This window comes from Labeo rohita, chromosome 6 (assembly GCF_022985175.1).
Source record: "Labeo rohita strain BAU-BD-2019 chromosome 6, IGBB_LRoh.1.0, whole genome shotgun sequence".
Lineage (NCBI taxonomy): Eukaryota > Metazoa > Chordata > Actinopteri > Cypriniformes > Cyprinidae > Labeo > Labeo rohita.
In genome coordinates, this window is record NC_066874.1 from 11,088,137 (window position 1) to 11,105,775 (window position 17,639).

A 17,639-nucleotide genomic window follows, 5' to 3' on the forward strand; every position below is an offset into this window, starting at 1 on the left:
CAGAACTGACCAGGTCCAGTGCTGCTGCTAAAATCGAAGCATCTGGTATAGTTCCCGGCTCACAGCAGTTCAACAGGAACTGAAATCTCTTCATACCCTGTCTGATTGCACCTAGATTCACAATGTTCTTATTCTTCATGGCCTCCTGACTGGCAGCCAAGCGCTCCTGGAATCCATGGCAACCTTGTCGGGGTACAGAATGCTGTCAGTGAAAGAAGTGTAGAACTTCTGCATGAACAGCTGAAAATAGCTGGTGAAATATGCATCTGGTGATATCGAATGAACATGCAAGTCTGTATTTTGGCACTAGTCTGAAACAACAAGAATACTCAAGATGTGCAAACCAAACTATGACTTCTAAAATCCCCCGAATAAATATCTAATAACTATTAACTATTAACTTGAAGAGCTGAAGGTTCACGACAACTCTGACAAAGCTGTGACGGGTCATGGTGCCAGGTCATAGGTCAGAGAACCACAGTCCCTCTTCCAGCGGATGGCTCTGACAAAGATGGACAAACACACAGAGAGCTGGTATGGAAGATGGTAGAGGAGTGTACCAGAAGCACAAGACACGTCAAGTACAGGCACACACACAAACAAACAGCGAATTGTGGACGGGGGTGGGGGAAGGCACCCCAGGATTCTACCATCTTTCTCTTCTGTGTGGTGAAGCTTGGAAGGGTTCCTCCGACCAGACCGCCATTTACCGAGCCGCTTGAAGAAATTCTCCTCTTCCTCTCGCCCATATTCAATAGCGCTACCCTCCGACAGCTTCACGGCACTGGTGAACTTGACCTGAAATGTAAAGAAAAAACTTGAATCAAGGACTTTCTGTCTAAAAACTCAACAGCAATGATTGATTCTCTGCCATGAAAAGTTCACCTTTATTCCCAAGAAAGAAATTAGGTGAGGCAGAAAAATGATTGCACTAATGATCACAGTAACATTGACATAGTTTCTGGGAGGACCCGACGAATATAACCCCCTTTCCCCCTCTTGTGTGTGCATTTTCATAGAGTATTATTATTATTAACTCATTTTACTTTGGTTTGTGCGTACCTTTATAGTACATACGGTACATATTACGGTTTACAAACTGTATTGTTTCATCAGTTAGTCACTAAATAAATAGAAAACTGATAGAATAGAAAAACAAAAAAGCAAGCTAATGTTAGAGGCCTTACAAAAAGAAGCTAATGTTAATTTTATTTTTTTTGTTTTTGTTTTTGTTTTAAGAAAACAAGCAGTAAGTAAATGAATAGAGTATAAGTCTAAAAGGGCAAGTTTTTTTTTTTAAGAATAGAATTAGAATAGAGAGTTGGGCAGGTCATTCCACCAGGAGGGTACATTTAATGTGAAAGTCCGTAAAAGTGATTTTGTGCCTTTTGCGGGATGGCACAATAATGCGCCATTCACTTGCAGAACGCAAGCTTCTAGAGGGCACATAAGTCTGACGTAATGAATTTAGGTAAAGGGGTGCAGAGCCAGTGGTGGTTTTGTAGGCAAACATTACTGCCTTGAACTTCATGCGAGCAGCTACTGGTAGCCAGTGCAAATTGATGAATAGAGGTGTGACGTGAAATTAATTTAGCAACTAAACTTTAGCTGTGGGCACGATTTTCTTGCATAAGTGTTAAATAATATGTCTGTCTATGTATTTTAAGAACAGATTGGAGCACTATATTATTGCTTTATGTAAAGGTGCATGCTTTGTCAATGGTTGTGCTAGCTAACTTGCTCAAGTACTCATAACAATCAATCATAACAGACTTGGCCAGCTGACCAATCAGAGCAGAGTAGGATTATGGAAGGTGGGGGGTTAGTTTAATTGCAGCTTCAAAAGGCTCTAAACGATCCCAGCCAAGGAAGAAGGGTCTTATCTAGTGAATCGATCTGTCATTTTTTAAAATAAAAATACTTTTTAAGCACAAAAGCTTGTGTAGCACAGGCTCTGGGATGCGCGTCCACGATGCTACAAATTAGTGATGGGTCGTTCTTGAACAATTCTTTCATTTTGAACGAATCTTTAATGTGACTCGGGAAGAACGAGTCATCTTGGGTAGTGATTCGTTCAGTCGCGCATGCACAACATCCTATTAGGTTCTGTACTGGAATTAGTTCACCTGTTTCGAGTCTTCAGGTTTTTTGAGTTGTTCATTCATTTTATGGGGCTGTCACGTAATGAACGAACGACTCGAACTTGAAAACTTGTCAGATAAGAGGTGAGGTGAGCTAATCATAGACTAAAGACCCAGGTAAACAATGAATTAATCTTTTGTGTTTCTTATAGTATTATAGTTTTGTCTTCTTTGTAGTGTGATCAACATTTGTTTAAGCAGTAGATGTGTTAGGAAAGTAACACATAACATTTTAATTATATTTTGCTAAAATTAACGAAATAATCATTTTGCTGAACGAGGCTCAAAGGTCCGAGTCGGTAAAATGATCCAAACTTCCTACGAATCACGTGTAAGTTCATCGTCTGTGTACTGAGTATGGCGAAAAACTCCATCTTATTTTCTCCTACAACTTGAGAGGAGGACATCGTTGTACCTTTTTGTTTGTAAACAGCATTTTCAAACTTACTTGCACTTTCTTAGTCTTTGCGCATTTGCTTTGTAAACACTGGGTCTGTAGTTCTGCGTGACCTTTCGACGTGATTCAATAGTACGTAGCGTTGTGAGCGCACATCCCAGAGCCTGTGCTACACAAGCTTTTGTGCTTAAAAAGTATAAAAAATGTATTTTCAGAAAAAATGACAGATCATTCCGCTAGATAAGACCCTTCTTCCTCAACTGGGATTGTTTAAATCCCTTTGAAGCTGCATTTAAACTACTTTTTGGAAGTTCAAATCGGGGCACCAATGAAGTCCATTATATGGAGAAAAATCCTGAAATGCTTTCCTCAAAAACCATAATTTCTTCACGACTGAAGACAGAAAGACATGAATATCTTGGATGACAAGGGGGTGAGTAAATTATTTGTGAATTGTTGTTCTGGAAGTGGAGTTCTCCTTTAAGCTCAGAACTGCTTTGAGTGAATTGTTTGTAGGGGACTCCAAAACATTATTAGGACACTTTAAAAAACCATATGACCTGCTCTTTAAAAAGAAATACTTTTGTTTCTAGAAATAAGATTATTTCCAAAAACTATTATATATATATATATATATATATATATATATATACACACACATATATATATATATACACATATATATATATATATATATATATATATATATATACACATATATATATACACATATATATATATATACACACACATATATATATATATATATATATATATATATACATATATATATATATATACACATATATATATATACATATATATATATATATATATACACACATATATATATATACATATATATATATATATATATATATATATATATAAAAAAAAACTATTCTTTATTAATTTCAGCTAGTTTCAGCTTGATGTCCTAAAATAAGTAAAACTGAAATAAAAATTAATAAAATGTAGATAAACATTTTAAAAAAAAGCTACTAAAAATTACAAAAAGAATGTCAGTCTGTATCTAATAATGTAATAATGTTTTTTTCCTCCCAAAATTCAATTCATACATACAATGGAACAAGCATCAATGATGAGTATGTTTTTGATGTCTTTTTTATTTATTTATTTATTTATTTGATTGGCATAAAATTAAAACTGTCAAGGTATTTTTAGTATAATTGATATATTACATAATTGATATGCTATGGTTTTTGTTAAAAATTTGAATTAGATTCATTTTCATTTTTGTTTATTTAAAGAAAGAAAGTATAATCCCATGTATTCAAAGTGTAAAGAAAGTATGTGATTCCTGCTTACTTGAATCCACATTACATTTTAGAGTCATTAAACTTGAAAATGAATCCATATCAAACAAAATGTATACAAATATAAGACTTCTAATAATTTTGCAGATGTGTTCTAAACTTGACATTTTATTATCATGGACACTCTTATTTGTCACTGACCCTCTTAGCTAACTATTCTAACTTACTACACAGTAAATGCAGAGATTTATCCTCACCTTGGAGCTCTGTCTGATAAAGGATAGTCTGTCCACTGAGCTGATGTCCAACAGGTCCTCCACCCCATCAGCCAAACCAGATAGAGAGGAGCGTTTCAGCCAGTTTCCTGGTTAAACGGATATATTAAATAAAAATTAGTTTAGCACTCTAGTAACTCTGAGACCTATTCATGTTTAAACCCTGGTACCCTTTATATGGGAATGCAAACAAGCCAAAAGGAATTTAAGAGGGAAGATTTCATGCTGGTGCTCCGGCTCTTATAACATACACAAAAATGGACAAATAACACATACACTCTCACAGTAAAAAATAAATAAAAAAATAAATAAAACTTTGAATGCATTTTTTATTCAAACTAAAGCTTCTATTTTGACACTGTAAGATGAGGCTGCATAACTAAAACGCAACACACATACGTAACATGGAGAGAGTGATTGGATGACGAACTTTCCTACGACATGCTGGTGACAAAAAGGAAAGAACAGAGATGTGAATAATTTTTCATAACATTTAGATCCCGAACACACCGATTAGAACTGAAAACTCTTGTTAAAATTCAGTTTTGTAAACTTTACACACTCTAAAATTACAAGCAGACTTGTCATAACAGTTTGCACAAGGACGTGCACCATAGAATTTTTTTTATTTATTTATTTTTTTCAAAACTGTTAAAAGCTTACCTATTTAGCACATTTAAAGGAACACAAATCTTCATTTGCATTTTGAAGATGGACAAACTTTTATGACTTTGGAACAACATGAAGGTGAGTAAATTATAGAATTTTCATTTTTAGGTGAACTATCCTTTAAGAAACCTCTGTGTTTGCAAATTAGAATTAGTATTTTGATTACAGACAGTGAATCACTAACAATATCAGTTATCACCCACTCATATTTAATATAATACAAGATAATGGTTCTGAAATTAAAAAGGTAAAAACATTCTTTGATGATTTAGACAAAAAAATATACAAGTCAGGATTCTAAATAGAAAGATTCAAAGATCAGCATTTATCTGAGATAAAAAGCTTTTGTAGGGCCCTATGATTTTTGCGATGCGGAAAATGTGGATGGAATCTTGGAATCAAGTCATAAAAAAACGGAATTTACTGAATAATGTCAGGGTATTTGTCAAAGTTGAACGAATTAATCAAAAGTAGGTCACTACACTTAAATCAAACCGCAATATGGACTAGTATCTGTAAATATTACGCCGCAAAAATACAATTTAAATGTGAATCCTGCATGTTCTGCGTGTCTCTGTTTTAATGAATGGAGCAGACCAGTGGTTTTATTTACTTAACACACTGAAGTGCGCGTGACGCTCGCAGTGATTTCAGCGTCTGTCGTCTCGCTAAATGAGGACATAAATACATGAACAATATCTGCTGAGAGTCACTTCATGAGCACTTGACCCTTCCATTTTAGGAAAACTAGCTTTATATTATATACACAAAGAAATGTAAAGGTAGACACGACAACCTGTCAAAATAAAAGTCCGGTTTAACTTGAAGACATTGTGCCAGATATATATTACTACTATTACTACTACTACTAAAATGAAACAAACATTATTTTTTAGGGTATAATCCCACAACATTTTTTCCATGTTTTAATAGTAAATTCCCCTTTGTTTGCCAAAAAAAGTTTGGTTAATTTTCAATAATTAAAAGATAAATGAAATTAATGTTTTATGCCTTCATTTGATAACCAGATTTTAAATACACAACACAGAATTTCTGAGGGTAAAAAAAACTTTCATAAGGCTATTTTAAAAATAAATTTTAATAAATTAAGTATGCATTCGAATAATTAGACATGCTAAAACACAGAATTTGATAGCAATAAAACACATGGTGAGAAAAAAATAAAACATTTCATAGGGCCCTAAACATGTCATTTTTGTTAAACCTTTACTAAATTGATGTAAAATTGTATAAGTTTCATGATTTTAATTAATTAGACATGCTCTTTGATTAATAAAATTTAATTTAACCATTAAAGAGTAGAAAAATGAAAACGGGAAACAACGGAATCCAGAAAAATTAAAACGGAAAAAGTGGAATTTGGAAAAAAAATAAAACGGAAATTGGGAAAAAAATAAAACGGATTTCATAGGGCCCTACTGTTGTAACATTATAACATTATAAACGGAGTCAGTATATTTTGGTTTTTTTAGCAAAAAAAAATATATTTCAGATAAATGCTGTTCTTCTGGACTTTTTATTCATCAAAAAAACCTGAAAAAAATCTACCTGTTTTCAACATAATAATAATAATAATAATAAAGTTTTTTTGAGCAGCAAATCAGAATATTACAATGATTTCTGAAGGATCATGTGACTGGAGTAATGATACTAAAAATTCAGCTTTGGAACAAACCACTGGAATAAATTACATTTTCAAAGAGAAAACAGTTCTTTTTAAATAGTAAAAATATTTCAAAATTTTACTGGTTTTGCTGTACTTTGGATCAAATGCAGGCTTGGTGAGCAGATGAGACATGAAACATTAAAAATCTTACTGTTCAAAAACTTTTGACTGCTACTGTATATAGATATATATGCAGATATAGATATATGCATTTTAATGCAAATATCTAATCAGCCAATCACATGGAAGATCCAAGTATTTAGCCTGGTATACATGGTCAAGAAGATTTTCTGAAGTTTAAATTGAGCATCAGAATGAGGTTGTTGATTGTTGGTGCCAGATGGGCTGGTCTGAGTATTTCAAAAACCTCTGATCCGCTAGGATTTTCATGCAAGCTATGTGGCCAGAGGAGAATGACCAGACTAGTTTGAGCTAATAGAAAGGTAAAAGTCACTCAAATAACCATTCGTTACAAAGTATTTCTCTCTCCCACGAACATACCTATGGGCAGTTTGAGCTTCTTGCGTAGTGAAATCCGTCGGGAACGAGATCGAGAACGACGATCTGTGGTAGTACCAGAGTGGGCAGTGGTGCACTCTGAGGTATCCTGCTCTGATTGGCTGCTTGTGTCACTGGCGGCACTCTGAGATTTGAACATCTTCCTCCAAAAGTCTTTCCTTCCTAAAAGCGCTCCTGGGATTTGCTCCTCGCTGATACACAAACACAGAAGCACACAAACTCAGTCCATGCAAATATCTGATATATGTATTAATAAATATTTAGAATTGGTCAAACTGATTTAAAATATGTTTAAGTGTACTAAGCAAACAGCCAAATGGACAGTCATTAATGTCTTTATGCTAAATATGTGAAAAAAGGTGTGTTATATTTATGTATATATATTTATGCAGTACTTTTTTGCTGAAGATGGCTTGGTCTCATCCTTTTCGTCTGTTTTTTTAGTGGTATTGAGTTTTTCTGCACTGTCCAGAAGAGCACTGAGAGCCACACGTCGGAAGACATTTCCATGAGACTCCTTAATGAACTGAACCAGCTGTCGTATGTCGCAATACAGCCCCTAAATTGAGTGTGTTAAGATGGAAGGAGAGACCGTAATAGTGTGAATGTGTGAAAAGAGATGGAAAATATAAAAACACAAATATAAATTTAAATATTCACACCTTAGAGGTGTTGCTTAATAGCTATTCATTCTACATACTCAATATACATACAAACACTCAATGTATAACTGCTATTATACCATGTCCTAACCAGACATCAAGCACAATTTGTCTGTCCACACTGAATGCTAAAATGAAGTCTGATGCTCAATCCCAACTTACAGCCAATCAGAACAAATCTCAGTTCTGCCTCAGACAGTGTAAAAACCATTAAAAATAATTACTGTGCAATGCAAATTTCTCTCACATCTTTACATCTCATAGTGTGACAAAGTAGTGACAGATCTTTTCTTCTACATTGTGAGAACAACCTATAATTTCCTAAATGTCAAAGTTACTGCTTAGTCCCATTTGAAGTTATCCTAACAGAAGTTGAAGGGCATTTTTTTTATAAATTAATTGTATTCTGAAGCATAGTATAAAAAACTTAAATGAGATATTTGAAAAAGGAGTCTGATCAAAATTAGAGAACACTTACAGATACCTCCAAGTTGTCGGTGTTAATTTGGCACCTGATGCCAATTTCCGTCATTTTATGACAAACACTATTTAACTGGCAGCATTCCTCCAATTTTCACTGAATTTGGAAGATGACGGGACACTCAAAGGTGACTGAAAGCATGAAACAGAGGTTGTCCAGATGAAGGCCAAAGGGATGACTCTTTCAGCCACTGCAAGCAAAGCTGGTCATTCCAAATCTGTGATTTCTCGAATATTGCAGGATTACAATGACACTACTTCATTCAAGTCCCCCAAAAAGGCTGGTCGTCCACATAAGACAAATCCATGAGAAGACAGGATAATGCAAAGCCTCTCAATGGAGAATTGGTTCAACAGTGCAGCTGGAATTGCTTTGCCAGTCAGTGCTGTCACGGCATGTTTAAAAGAAGTTAGACTGGAAGTGTGCTCTGCAGAGACCAAGCCTCTCATCAGCAGAAAGAATTCAAAAGGCTAAGGTCACGTTTGCTGAGGCGCGTGTTGTGTGGAGAGAGGAGAACTGAACCAAAGTTCTAAGGCTGAACCCCAAGTGTGTAAAAAAGTCAGTGTAAGGTGAAGGAGGAAGTGTCATGGTTTCTGCAGCAGGAGTTGGGCCTCTTATACAGCTACATGACTAGGTGAATGAAAATTTTTATCAGAACCTCCTTCAGCAACATGCAGTTCCTTCCCTGCAAGCATCTCCCAATCCGCCTGCACTTTTCAAGCAAGACAATGCCCCCGTCACCCTGCAAAAGGGTAAAGCAGTTCCTTGAAGCTAAGAACACTGAATTAATGATACGACCAGCCCAGAATCCTGATCTAAACCTGATTGAAAATCTCTGGAAAATGGACGATGACACCAGCCCCACTCGAGACCCAGTGCCCAGCCCACCATCACCCCGCATCGTGGAGCATGAGCCTGAGCCCACCGTGGATGGAGAGCCATAGTCCAGCGTCCCTCCTGCCTTCTCCTGTCTTCCATGCCTCAGCCCCGCTGTCTCATGGCAGCCCCTTTGCTCACTCTCAGCCCGCCATCTGTGCGGTGAGTCTGCCATTCTCCATCAGTGTCGTGGCTGGAGGATCCCTCGTCTCCGCCTCCAGCCTCCAAATCCTGGGCTCCACCTCGGGCCTCCGACCCAGCAGCTCCGCCCAGGCTCATGGCTCCCTTGTTTCCACTGTCGTCCGTCGGCCCACTAGCTCCACCAGGCTCCCTCGTCCCTCCGGCTCCGCCTTGGTTGGTCGTTATACCGCCATCGCCTTGGGACTCCACTCCTCCAGCTGTGCCTCGTCACTCCGTCCCACCGGCTCCGTTGGGCTCCTCCCTCCAGCTCAGCCTCAGTCCTCTGTTGCTCCAGCTCCACCACGGACCTCTGGATCTCCGCCTCCGCCTTGGTCGCCTGAGCCTGGGACACTGCCTTGGCCCTCCAGATCCTCGGTGTCACCTGGGCTCGTCGGCTCTCCGTGTCCGCCTTAGGCTCCACCTCCATTTGCTCCGCCGCCATCAGTCATCCCCCTGGAGTCGTCATTCCTTCCTTCCTCCATCACGGCTCCTCCCTCCGTCGGCTCCACCGTGGGTCGCCATCAGGGCTGCAGCCTGGGTCTCGCCTTGCTCCGGGTCCCTTCTGTCTCCACCCTGGCTCCTCTCTCCTTCTAATCCACCCTGGACCCTTCTGTCTCCTCCTTGGCTCCTCACTCTGTCGTCACCACCCTGGACTTGTTTGTTGCCCTCCTCCTTGGAGTTTGTTTGGAGTCCTTCCTCCACTGGAACCACCAACAGCACGTACCTTTGTTTCCATTCTATGTCGCCTCCATCCATTCCTTTGTTTCTGTTATCCTCTATGGCGCGAGGTCGTGCCTTGTGGTGGGGGGGATAAATGTCACACCCCTTTGGACTGTTTATGTTGTTTTCTCCCTCTTGTGCCCATATTTGGTTCTTCCTGCCCTCATTGTGTTCTGTGAGGCACATATTCACAAAGATTCAGGCTGTTTTATTTACGTGTCTCTGAAAAGAGGTGACAAGACTGAGATGGCAGAGAACGCACCCTGTTTATTTTATTTATTTTACAAAAGCACATTGTTTTTTTATTATTATGACTATACACAAATAAAAGTACACCCTTTGCCATTTCAAAATGATAGAGCATTTTAGTTCTCTAATTTGTATCTCCACTATACATCCGTGTGAAATGGATGTTGATTGTTGGATGGAGGCAGATCTGAAAGTCAGACAGAAGAAAGAAAACAGCTTATTATTGTTTAGAACATGAGTTAAATGTAGCGCCCTCACCAGGTTTTCAGAGCTGTGAAGCTCATGTGTAGTGGAGGCACATCTTGTGATGAGAGACTTGAACATGCAGCCCACCACCACAGTCTCCATGCTGTGGGCCAGAGACTTATCTCCTCCAGTGGTGAAGTTGTTACCAAAGCCAGCCTTGTCTGCAAACACAAACAAGTCATCTCAGAAGAATAACTGTGACCTGGATGCCATGTCTGGGCAAAATCACTGAGGCTCAGCCATAAGTGCCAAACAATAAGGGGAAGCAGGAAGCACTGATGTTTACAAGATGAAAAGGAGGGAAATCAATAGCACATATGATAGGAAAACCTAAAAAGTGATTGTGGGTTTTGAAGGTTTGCATACATGCAAGTGACTGTGGCCTGAGAGACAGTTATAGACCTAACAATCAGGTCATGCTCTGATTTCACAGCAATGTTGAGTTTTGTTTAGCTGGATTTATAAAGCCGGTTTTTAAATTTGTTTATTCGGTAAGGCCTAAGCACTGTTTAGCTGTACTACAGGTGAGAGCATCACCCTGGACATTGTGAGGGGTGCAGGAATGGGTGTAATGCCTAGTCTTGGCAGTAAATTTAGATATTTGGTATCTACCGATGTTTCTTTTATTCGCCCTCCTGGACCTCTCACCTGCACTGCCGTATTCTGCAAGAGAAAAGATGGTGGGCAACATTGGTGTCAGGCCAGCACAGACATGTACTCGTAAGTCAGGAAACACCAACTCATTCCAAAACACATCCACGCACAGACGCACACCCACAGATGCAAAAAGAAGACAACCCAAAAAACAAAGGGATATCATTTTTATAACACTCACTCATGTTCACTAACTTGCCAGAAATCAATCGAAATTCAGCTTATCTTGCTGTTTTGATTACATAAAATTGAAAACAAAAAATAAGAATTGATACTGTCAATATGATGTTTGGCAAGTCTGCTGAAAGGATGAGTGATGAGGGACTGGGATACAAACAGTGGAGTTTGACTGGCAGACAGAGAGTGAGAAAGAAAGAAAGAAAGAAAGAAAGAAAGAAAGAAAGAAAGAAAGAAAGAAAAAGAAAGAAAGAAAGAAAGAAAGTCATATTACTGGCAGACATGAAAGCAGAAGACAGAAGAGGCCAAGGAGCGAGAAACAAATGACATTAAAAAATGTAGAGACGATCTGTATTTCCAGCTAGTTTTATAACATTTGCTTCAAGTTTCTCATTTAATACTTTGTAGCACATGGCCTTTTTAATGGAATTTAGGACTTCTATATTGTGATAGAACTGTAATGCCGTTGCTGGCATATTCATTCCAAAAATTAAATATAACGTTTTTGCTGTTGGATAGATATTCCCAACCTCCAAACCATGTAGATTCAGTCTCATCTATTTGGTGTAACAGCTAATCATATAATCTACTGAAAAGACAGGAATGGAAAAATTCAGATATATTACATGAAATTATTTTGCATGCTATATTAGGTACTATGATCTGTTCTGATTGTTCATGGCTGTGTTATTAAGTAAAATTTCTGCTGTGTGTCTGAGACATGTGGTATGACACAGAAATATCCAGATGTTCTGATAAATGGAAATGTGAAAATATGGTTTAAAAGCCACAGTGTTTTAGGCTCACTCCAGTCATTTCTACAAGAAATGAGACTTGATTGCACTGTGTACAGTCAGCTGTTCATTTTTGGAAAATATCAGGCACCACCTGTTTAAATCTGGAGGGGTTTGTTTTCCCATAATGAGTGTACAGTACATTATCCTGCTTATTTACCAAACAAATAAATACACGGATAAGAAATAATCTGGGGTGTGTTTTCTAAAAGCTTCGTTAGCTAAAAATGTTTGTTAGCTCCACTGAACTCTATTGGTAATGATGGAACTTGTGACCATAGTTGCTTTTGGGAAACGCACCCCTGATTTCATTATCTTACTCATAGATTAGCTTAGCTTTTGCTATAAAGAAAGCAGCTCATTACTGCTATATAAAACAGAAAAAGAAAGTAAATGCTCTTTGATATTATAATACTAATTTATATTTTATTATTAATGTTAAAGTTACTTAAAGTTACCTTTTCTATGGACTACTTCTTTAACATAATTAGCGACAATGTAACATGTAACTTTATCTATTTTGACTTTTCTCTCATCCAGCTCTTTAAGTCTCTTACCAGTTAATTGTTCTTCCAAGCAATGGTTTCATTTTCTTGCTTTTTTCTTGCTTCTAGTCATCTACCAAAGGTTTATCCTCACCATATTAATAATTAATACTCAAACCTTCCAGTTTTGAGTCACAAAACGGCACCAATGAGCTATTCTAAGTTGGTATGAAAACAGATGACGGAGTTATTCAAGAGACATGAAAGTAGCAACGATATCTTGCAATGGACAACAGTCAATAGCTTAGTGGATATTATACAAAAATATTTCACTGCTCAAGCTCGCGACGGACCAATCAGATTTCAGAGAGCTGTTAAATAATTACTTCAAATTCACTTACAGCACCCTACAATAAAAATTAGTTTGTGATACATTATCGGTCAAAAATGTTAAATAATTACAATTTTTTTATGTTTTTGATATAAGTCTCTTTTGCTCACCAAGGCTGCATTTATTTGATCAAAAATACAGTAAAAACAATTTAAAACATCCATTTCTTCAGTCATCAATGTCACATGATCTTTCAGAAATCATTCTAATATGCTGAAATTCAGCTTTGCCATCACAGGACTAAATTATAAATTCAGCTCTGCCATCACAGGAACAAATTACATTTTAAAACATAGGCCCAGTTTCACAGACAGGGCTTAGACTAAGCCAAGATTAGCCCATAGTTCAATTACATGTAAGTAATTTTTTATAAATGTGCTTAGAAAAGAACATTACTGGTGTGGATCACGATTCACAACAAAGGCACCAATATAATTTAAAATCAGCCAGTGTAAGTTTCTTCAGTTGAAACAGCTGACTTACATTCTAGTCTAGGACTAGGCTAAAGCCTTGTCTGTGAAACCGGGGGATAAAGAGAAAACAGTTATTTTTAAATTGTAAAAATATTTCAAAATATTACTGTTTTTACTGTATTTTTCATCAAATGTTGAGCATAACACTCTCAAAAATCTTCATTAATCCAGACTTTGGACCTGTAGTGTTTTATTTGTTTTAATGTTCTATTGTTTTAAATGTAAATATAAAATGAATCATTTTACTGTATTTCGAGTTTTAAATGAAAGTTCAATACACAGCTAAATAATCAAAACGTAAAAAATCAGGTTTATCTCTATTTTAGGAAAAGACAAATCCATCTCTATTACTGATGTATGAAAATGGGGCTCATGCTGTATCTTTGGAGACTTCAGAAAAGGGATAAAAAAATATGCCTGGGCATGTTAAAGACATGCACTTAACAAGTGCAGCTCTGCCCTCTTACTGTCAGTGATTGGCTCCATGCAGAAGCCAAGTAGGGCGTGCAGGAAATCCACAATGTTGTTGAGCGAATCCTTATTAACGTATTCTTTCATAGTCTGACGGAACTGCACTTTATCCAGCTTGTACAGAGTAGTCAAACAGTTCTGCGCCTAAAAAACAGTACAGAACATCTATTCATTCACCATTGTTAGATACAAATAACTGTTACATGGAAATGTATCATATACTACATACATTATGAAATCCATATTATCTGACCAAGTGATTAAACGTCTTAAAAAATGTAAAATCTGCACTGTAAAATCATATTTCACTCGTACGCATATATTGACCTGCATCCGAAGGCGGTCTCCAGAAAGCCCGCGATGGCCTTCACCACAGCCGTACGCACAGCCGAGTGATTTTACGATCTTAATAAGCATGGTGAGAGCCAACCTGTGAGTGCTGAGTAAAGTGTCTCCATCCTGTTGATGATTTAAAAAATGCATGAAGTCTTGATTATGATAACTACTCTCACACATTTATTTACAATTAATAAGTGGCTTACCTTGTTGTCCTTGTTATTCTTTATATCATCTCTGCTTCCTCCACGGCTCTCTCCACCACCTCCTCCTCCATCTCCTCCACCACCTCCATTAGGTGCTGCTCCTGTGCCTCCAACTGCCTCCCCTTGAGCTCCACCCACACTCTGACTGGCTCCTTCCTTTGGACGCTCCGCCTCTTTATCCTCAGGTTTGGAGGCTTTCTTCGTCATGCTGGGCACCACACCCAGCTGCAGGAGGCATTCGATGATGTTGAGTGCCACGTCGCAAATCCGAGAACTGATGTCATGGGTGAGTACAGCATACAGGGCCCGCAGAATAGCCTTGAAAAACAACACAGCGATGAACAGGAAAGGCAACACTACTATTATGAAGGCAACACTATATATGAAGCATATGGTCAGATCTTTTCAAGCTTAATGGGGTAAACTAAATCTAAAATAATTTTTACATTTTCCTCAGAAGTTAATGGCCATCCGGAACACAGAATTTGACACTATTGGTCAAAAATTGAAACTGATTCAAAAAAGTGATTTTGATTGATTTTTTTAGTGTTTTTGAAGAAGTCTCTTACGCTCACCAAAGCTGCATTTGTTTGATCAAGAATACAGTAAATGCAATATTGTAAAATATACAGTCATGGCCAAAAATATTGGCACCCTTGCAATTCTGTCAGAAAATGCAACACCAATTGCAAATGTTTTGATATTCACATGCTTATTGTTTTTGTTTGCACTGCAACAACACAAAAAAAAACAGAGAAGAAAAGTCAAACTTGATAAAATTTCACAGAGAACTCAAAATTGGACTGGACAAAATTATTGGCACATTGTCAAAATTGTAAGAAATAATTGCTTTTCAAACATGTAATGCTCCTGTAATTTGTGTTTAGACACACCTGTGACAAGTTACAGGTGTGGGCAAAATAGTAATCACACTTGCAACAAGTTAAAACAGAGAAAATTTGACCTTTGTGTCGTGTGTCACACTGAGCATGGAGAGAAGAAAGAAGTGTCTGTGGATTTGAGAGAAAAAAACTGTTGAAAATCATGGACAATCTCAAGGATACAAGTCCATCTCCAGAGATCTTAATGTTCCTGTGTAGGCACTGTAGCTAACCTCCCTGGATGTGGACGTAAGAGCAAAGTTAATGAAAAATTACAATAAATGATTGTTCGAATGGTGGATAAAGAACCCTGATTAACTTCCAAACAAATTCAAGCTGATCTGCAGACACAGGGTACAACAGTGTCAGCTCACACTATCTGTCGCCATCTGAATGAAAAGGAACGCTATAGTAAGACACCTAGGAGGACACCACTGCTGACACAAAGGCATAAAAAAGCAAGACTGGAGTTTGCCAAAACTTATGTGACAAAACCACAATCCTTCTCGGATAGCGTACTGTGAACAGATGAGACAAAAGTAGAGCATGGATCATAGATCATGGCACTGTTTACAGAAAAAGAAATGAGGCCTTCAAAGAAAGGAACACAGTGCCTTGTGGGCAGCGCGCCGACATACAGCACCGTTGTGCTCTGGGCGTCCTGTGTTCGAGGACCTTTCTTGATCCCAGCCCACCTCTGATCCCCCCCTCTCTCCCACTTTACTTCCTGTCAATTCTAAACTGTCCTGTCACAATAAAGGCAAAAAATGCCAAAAATAGATCTTAAAAAAAAAAAAAATAGAACACAGTCCTTACAGTCAACCATGGTGGAGGTTCAAAGATGTTTTGGGGTTGCTTTGCTTTTGCTTTGCTTTTCTGACACTGGATGCCTTGACTGTGTGAATGGTATCATGAAAGCTGATGATTACTAAAGAATTTTGGGGTGCAACTTAGTGGCCAGTGTCATAAAATTGCATCTCCATAAGTGGTCATGGGTCTTCCAGCGGGACAATGACCCGAAACACACTTCTAAAATAATAACACACTAATTAAAATAATAACAAAAAATGTAACAAATAGTTGTGCTGCTTAATATTTTTGTGAAAACTGTGATTTAAGTTTGGGGTAAGTAAGATTTTAAAACAAGAAATCAACATTTTTATTTAACATGGATGCATTAAACTGATCAAAAGTGGCAGTACAGATATTTATCATGTTAGAAAAGATTTCTTGTTTAAAAAATGAGCAGAAATAATAATAATACTACTATTAATAATACTTCATGATTTTTGAATAATCATGTGAAACTAAAGACTTTTTATTTTAATTTCAGAAATAAATTACATTTCAAAATATACTGAAATAAAAAAGTCATTTTAAAATTGTAATAACATTTCAGAATTGTACCGTTTTTACTGTAGGTTCGATCAAATGAGCATAAGAGCCTTCATTTAACAGCGTTAAATAATCTTAAATATCTAAACTTTTGACCGATAGTGTATAAGCAAATCTTTCATTCTGTGACAGTAAACCCATGCCCTTACCATGAGGTCTAGCATGCCATTCTTCAAAATGAAGTTGTTAGTCCCCTCAATAGTGTCTCGGTCCTCTAGCGATGTGTAATTGATGCAGGAGTCTGTCAGACTTCGGGGAAGGTTGGAGCAGGCCAGCGGCTCACATGGCATCTCAGGGATGGGAATGGGGTTACACAGTTTCTTTATGTGCTCTGTGAAGAAATCTGTGTAGCCTACATTAAATGAAGCCACAGTTGTGTTAAATGTAGCCATAGTGATGGTGGAAATCTGGGAACGAACTGAGAAAGAAACAAGACAAGTCTATGAGCAGTGTTGGCCACTTTACTTTAAAAAAGTAATTAGTTATAGTTACTTCTCACAAATAGTAACTGAGTTAGTAATACAGTCATTATTACATAGTTACATCATTATAAAAGTAACTAATTACCAGGGAAAGGAACTATTGTGTAACTTAAAAAAATAAAATAAAATGTTCAAATATGTTAAATAACTTTGATGTCCACAATATTAAATATGTTAACTGAATGAAATTGACACTAAATAGAATAAATTATTATTATTATAAAACATTGCACACTAATCTACTATAATGTATTTTATGTTGCTGTGGGACAATGTAAGAAACACCTATCAAATTCAAAAAATTATTATAAATATTCTCAGCCTTCTATGGACACCTTGGCAATAGAATCGCCATTGGCTAGTCTTTTTTTTGTTTGTTTATTCACCAGGCTAATATTAAATATCCATAGTTTTTTAAATATCTGAAAGTACATATAGCATCAGTCAGTCAAGCATTATATGCTATTATAATAATTTAGCATTAAACTTTAGTAATTAGAACTGTAGTAATTAGA

The 17,639-nt window shown here is 37.1% G+C and overlaps 1 protein-coding gene across 10 annotated transcripts in view; it reads right to left on the minus strand.

Annotated features, from left to right (window-relative positions):
* Positions 1-17,639, minus strand: part of LOC127166478 (protein unc-80 homolog) — a 70,239-nt gene that overhangs the window by 39,421 nt on the left and 13,179 nt on the right. For 5 of the 10 annotated variants that reach the window (XM_051111772.1, XM_051111769.1, XM_051111765.1 and 2 more), the window contains exons 12-22: positions 16,792-17,060; positions 14,367-14,684; positions 14,152-14,283; positions 13,821-13,968; positions 10,992-11,042; positions 10,392-10,540; positions 7,361-7,524; positions 6,948-7,156; positions 4,073-4,179; positions 651-798; positions 11-183 (exon numbers count right to left, since the gene is read on the minus strand). In XM_051111772.1, coding sequence (XP_050967729.1) covers positions 11-183; positions 651-798; positions 4,073-4,179; positions 6,948-7,156; positions 7,361-7,524; positions 10,392-10,540; positions 10,992-11,042; positions 13,821-13,968; positions 14,152-14,283; positions 14,367-14,684; positions 16,792-17,060 — 1,868 coding nt within the window. The remainder of the gene's footprint in view (positions 1-10; positions 184-650; positions 799-4,072; positions 4,180-6,947; positions 7,157-7,360; positions 7,525-10,391; positions 10,541-10,991; positions 11,043-13,820; positions 13,969-14,151; positions 14,284-14,366; positions 14,685-16,791; positions 17,061-17,639) is intronic. The other 5 variants (XM_051111771.1, XM_051111770.1, XM_051111774.1 and 2 more) reach the window with 3 other exon arrangements.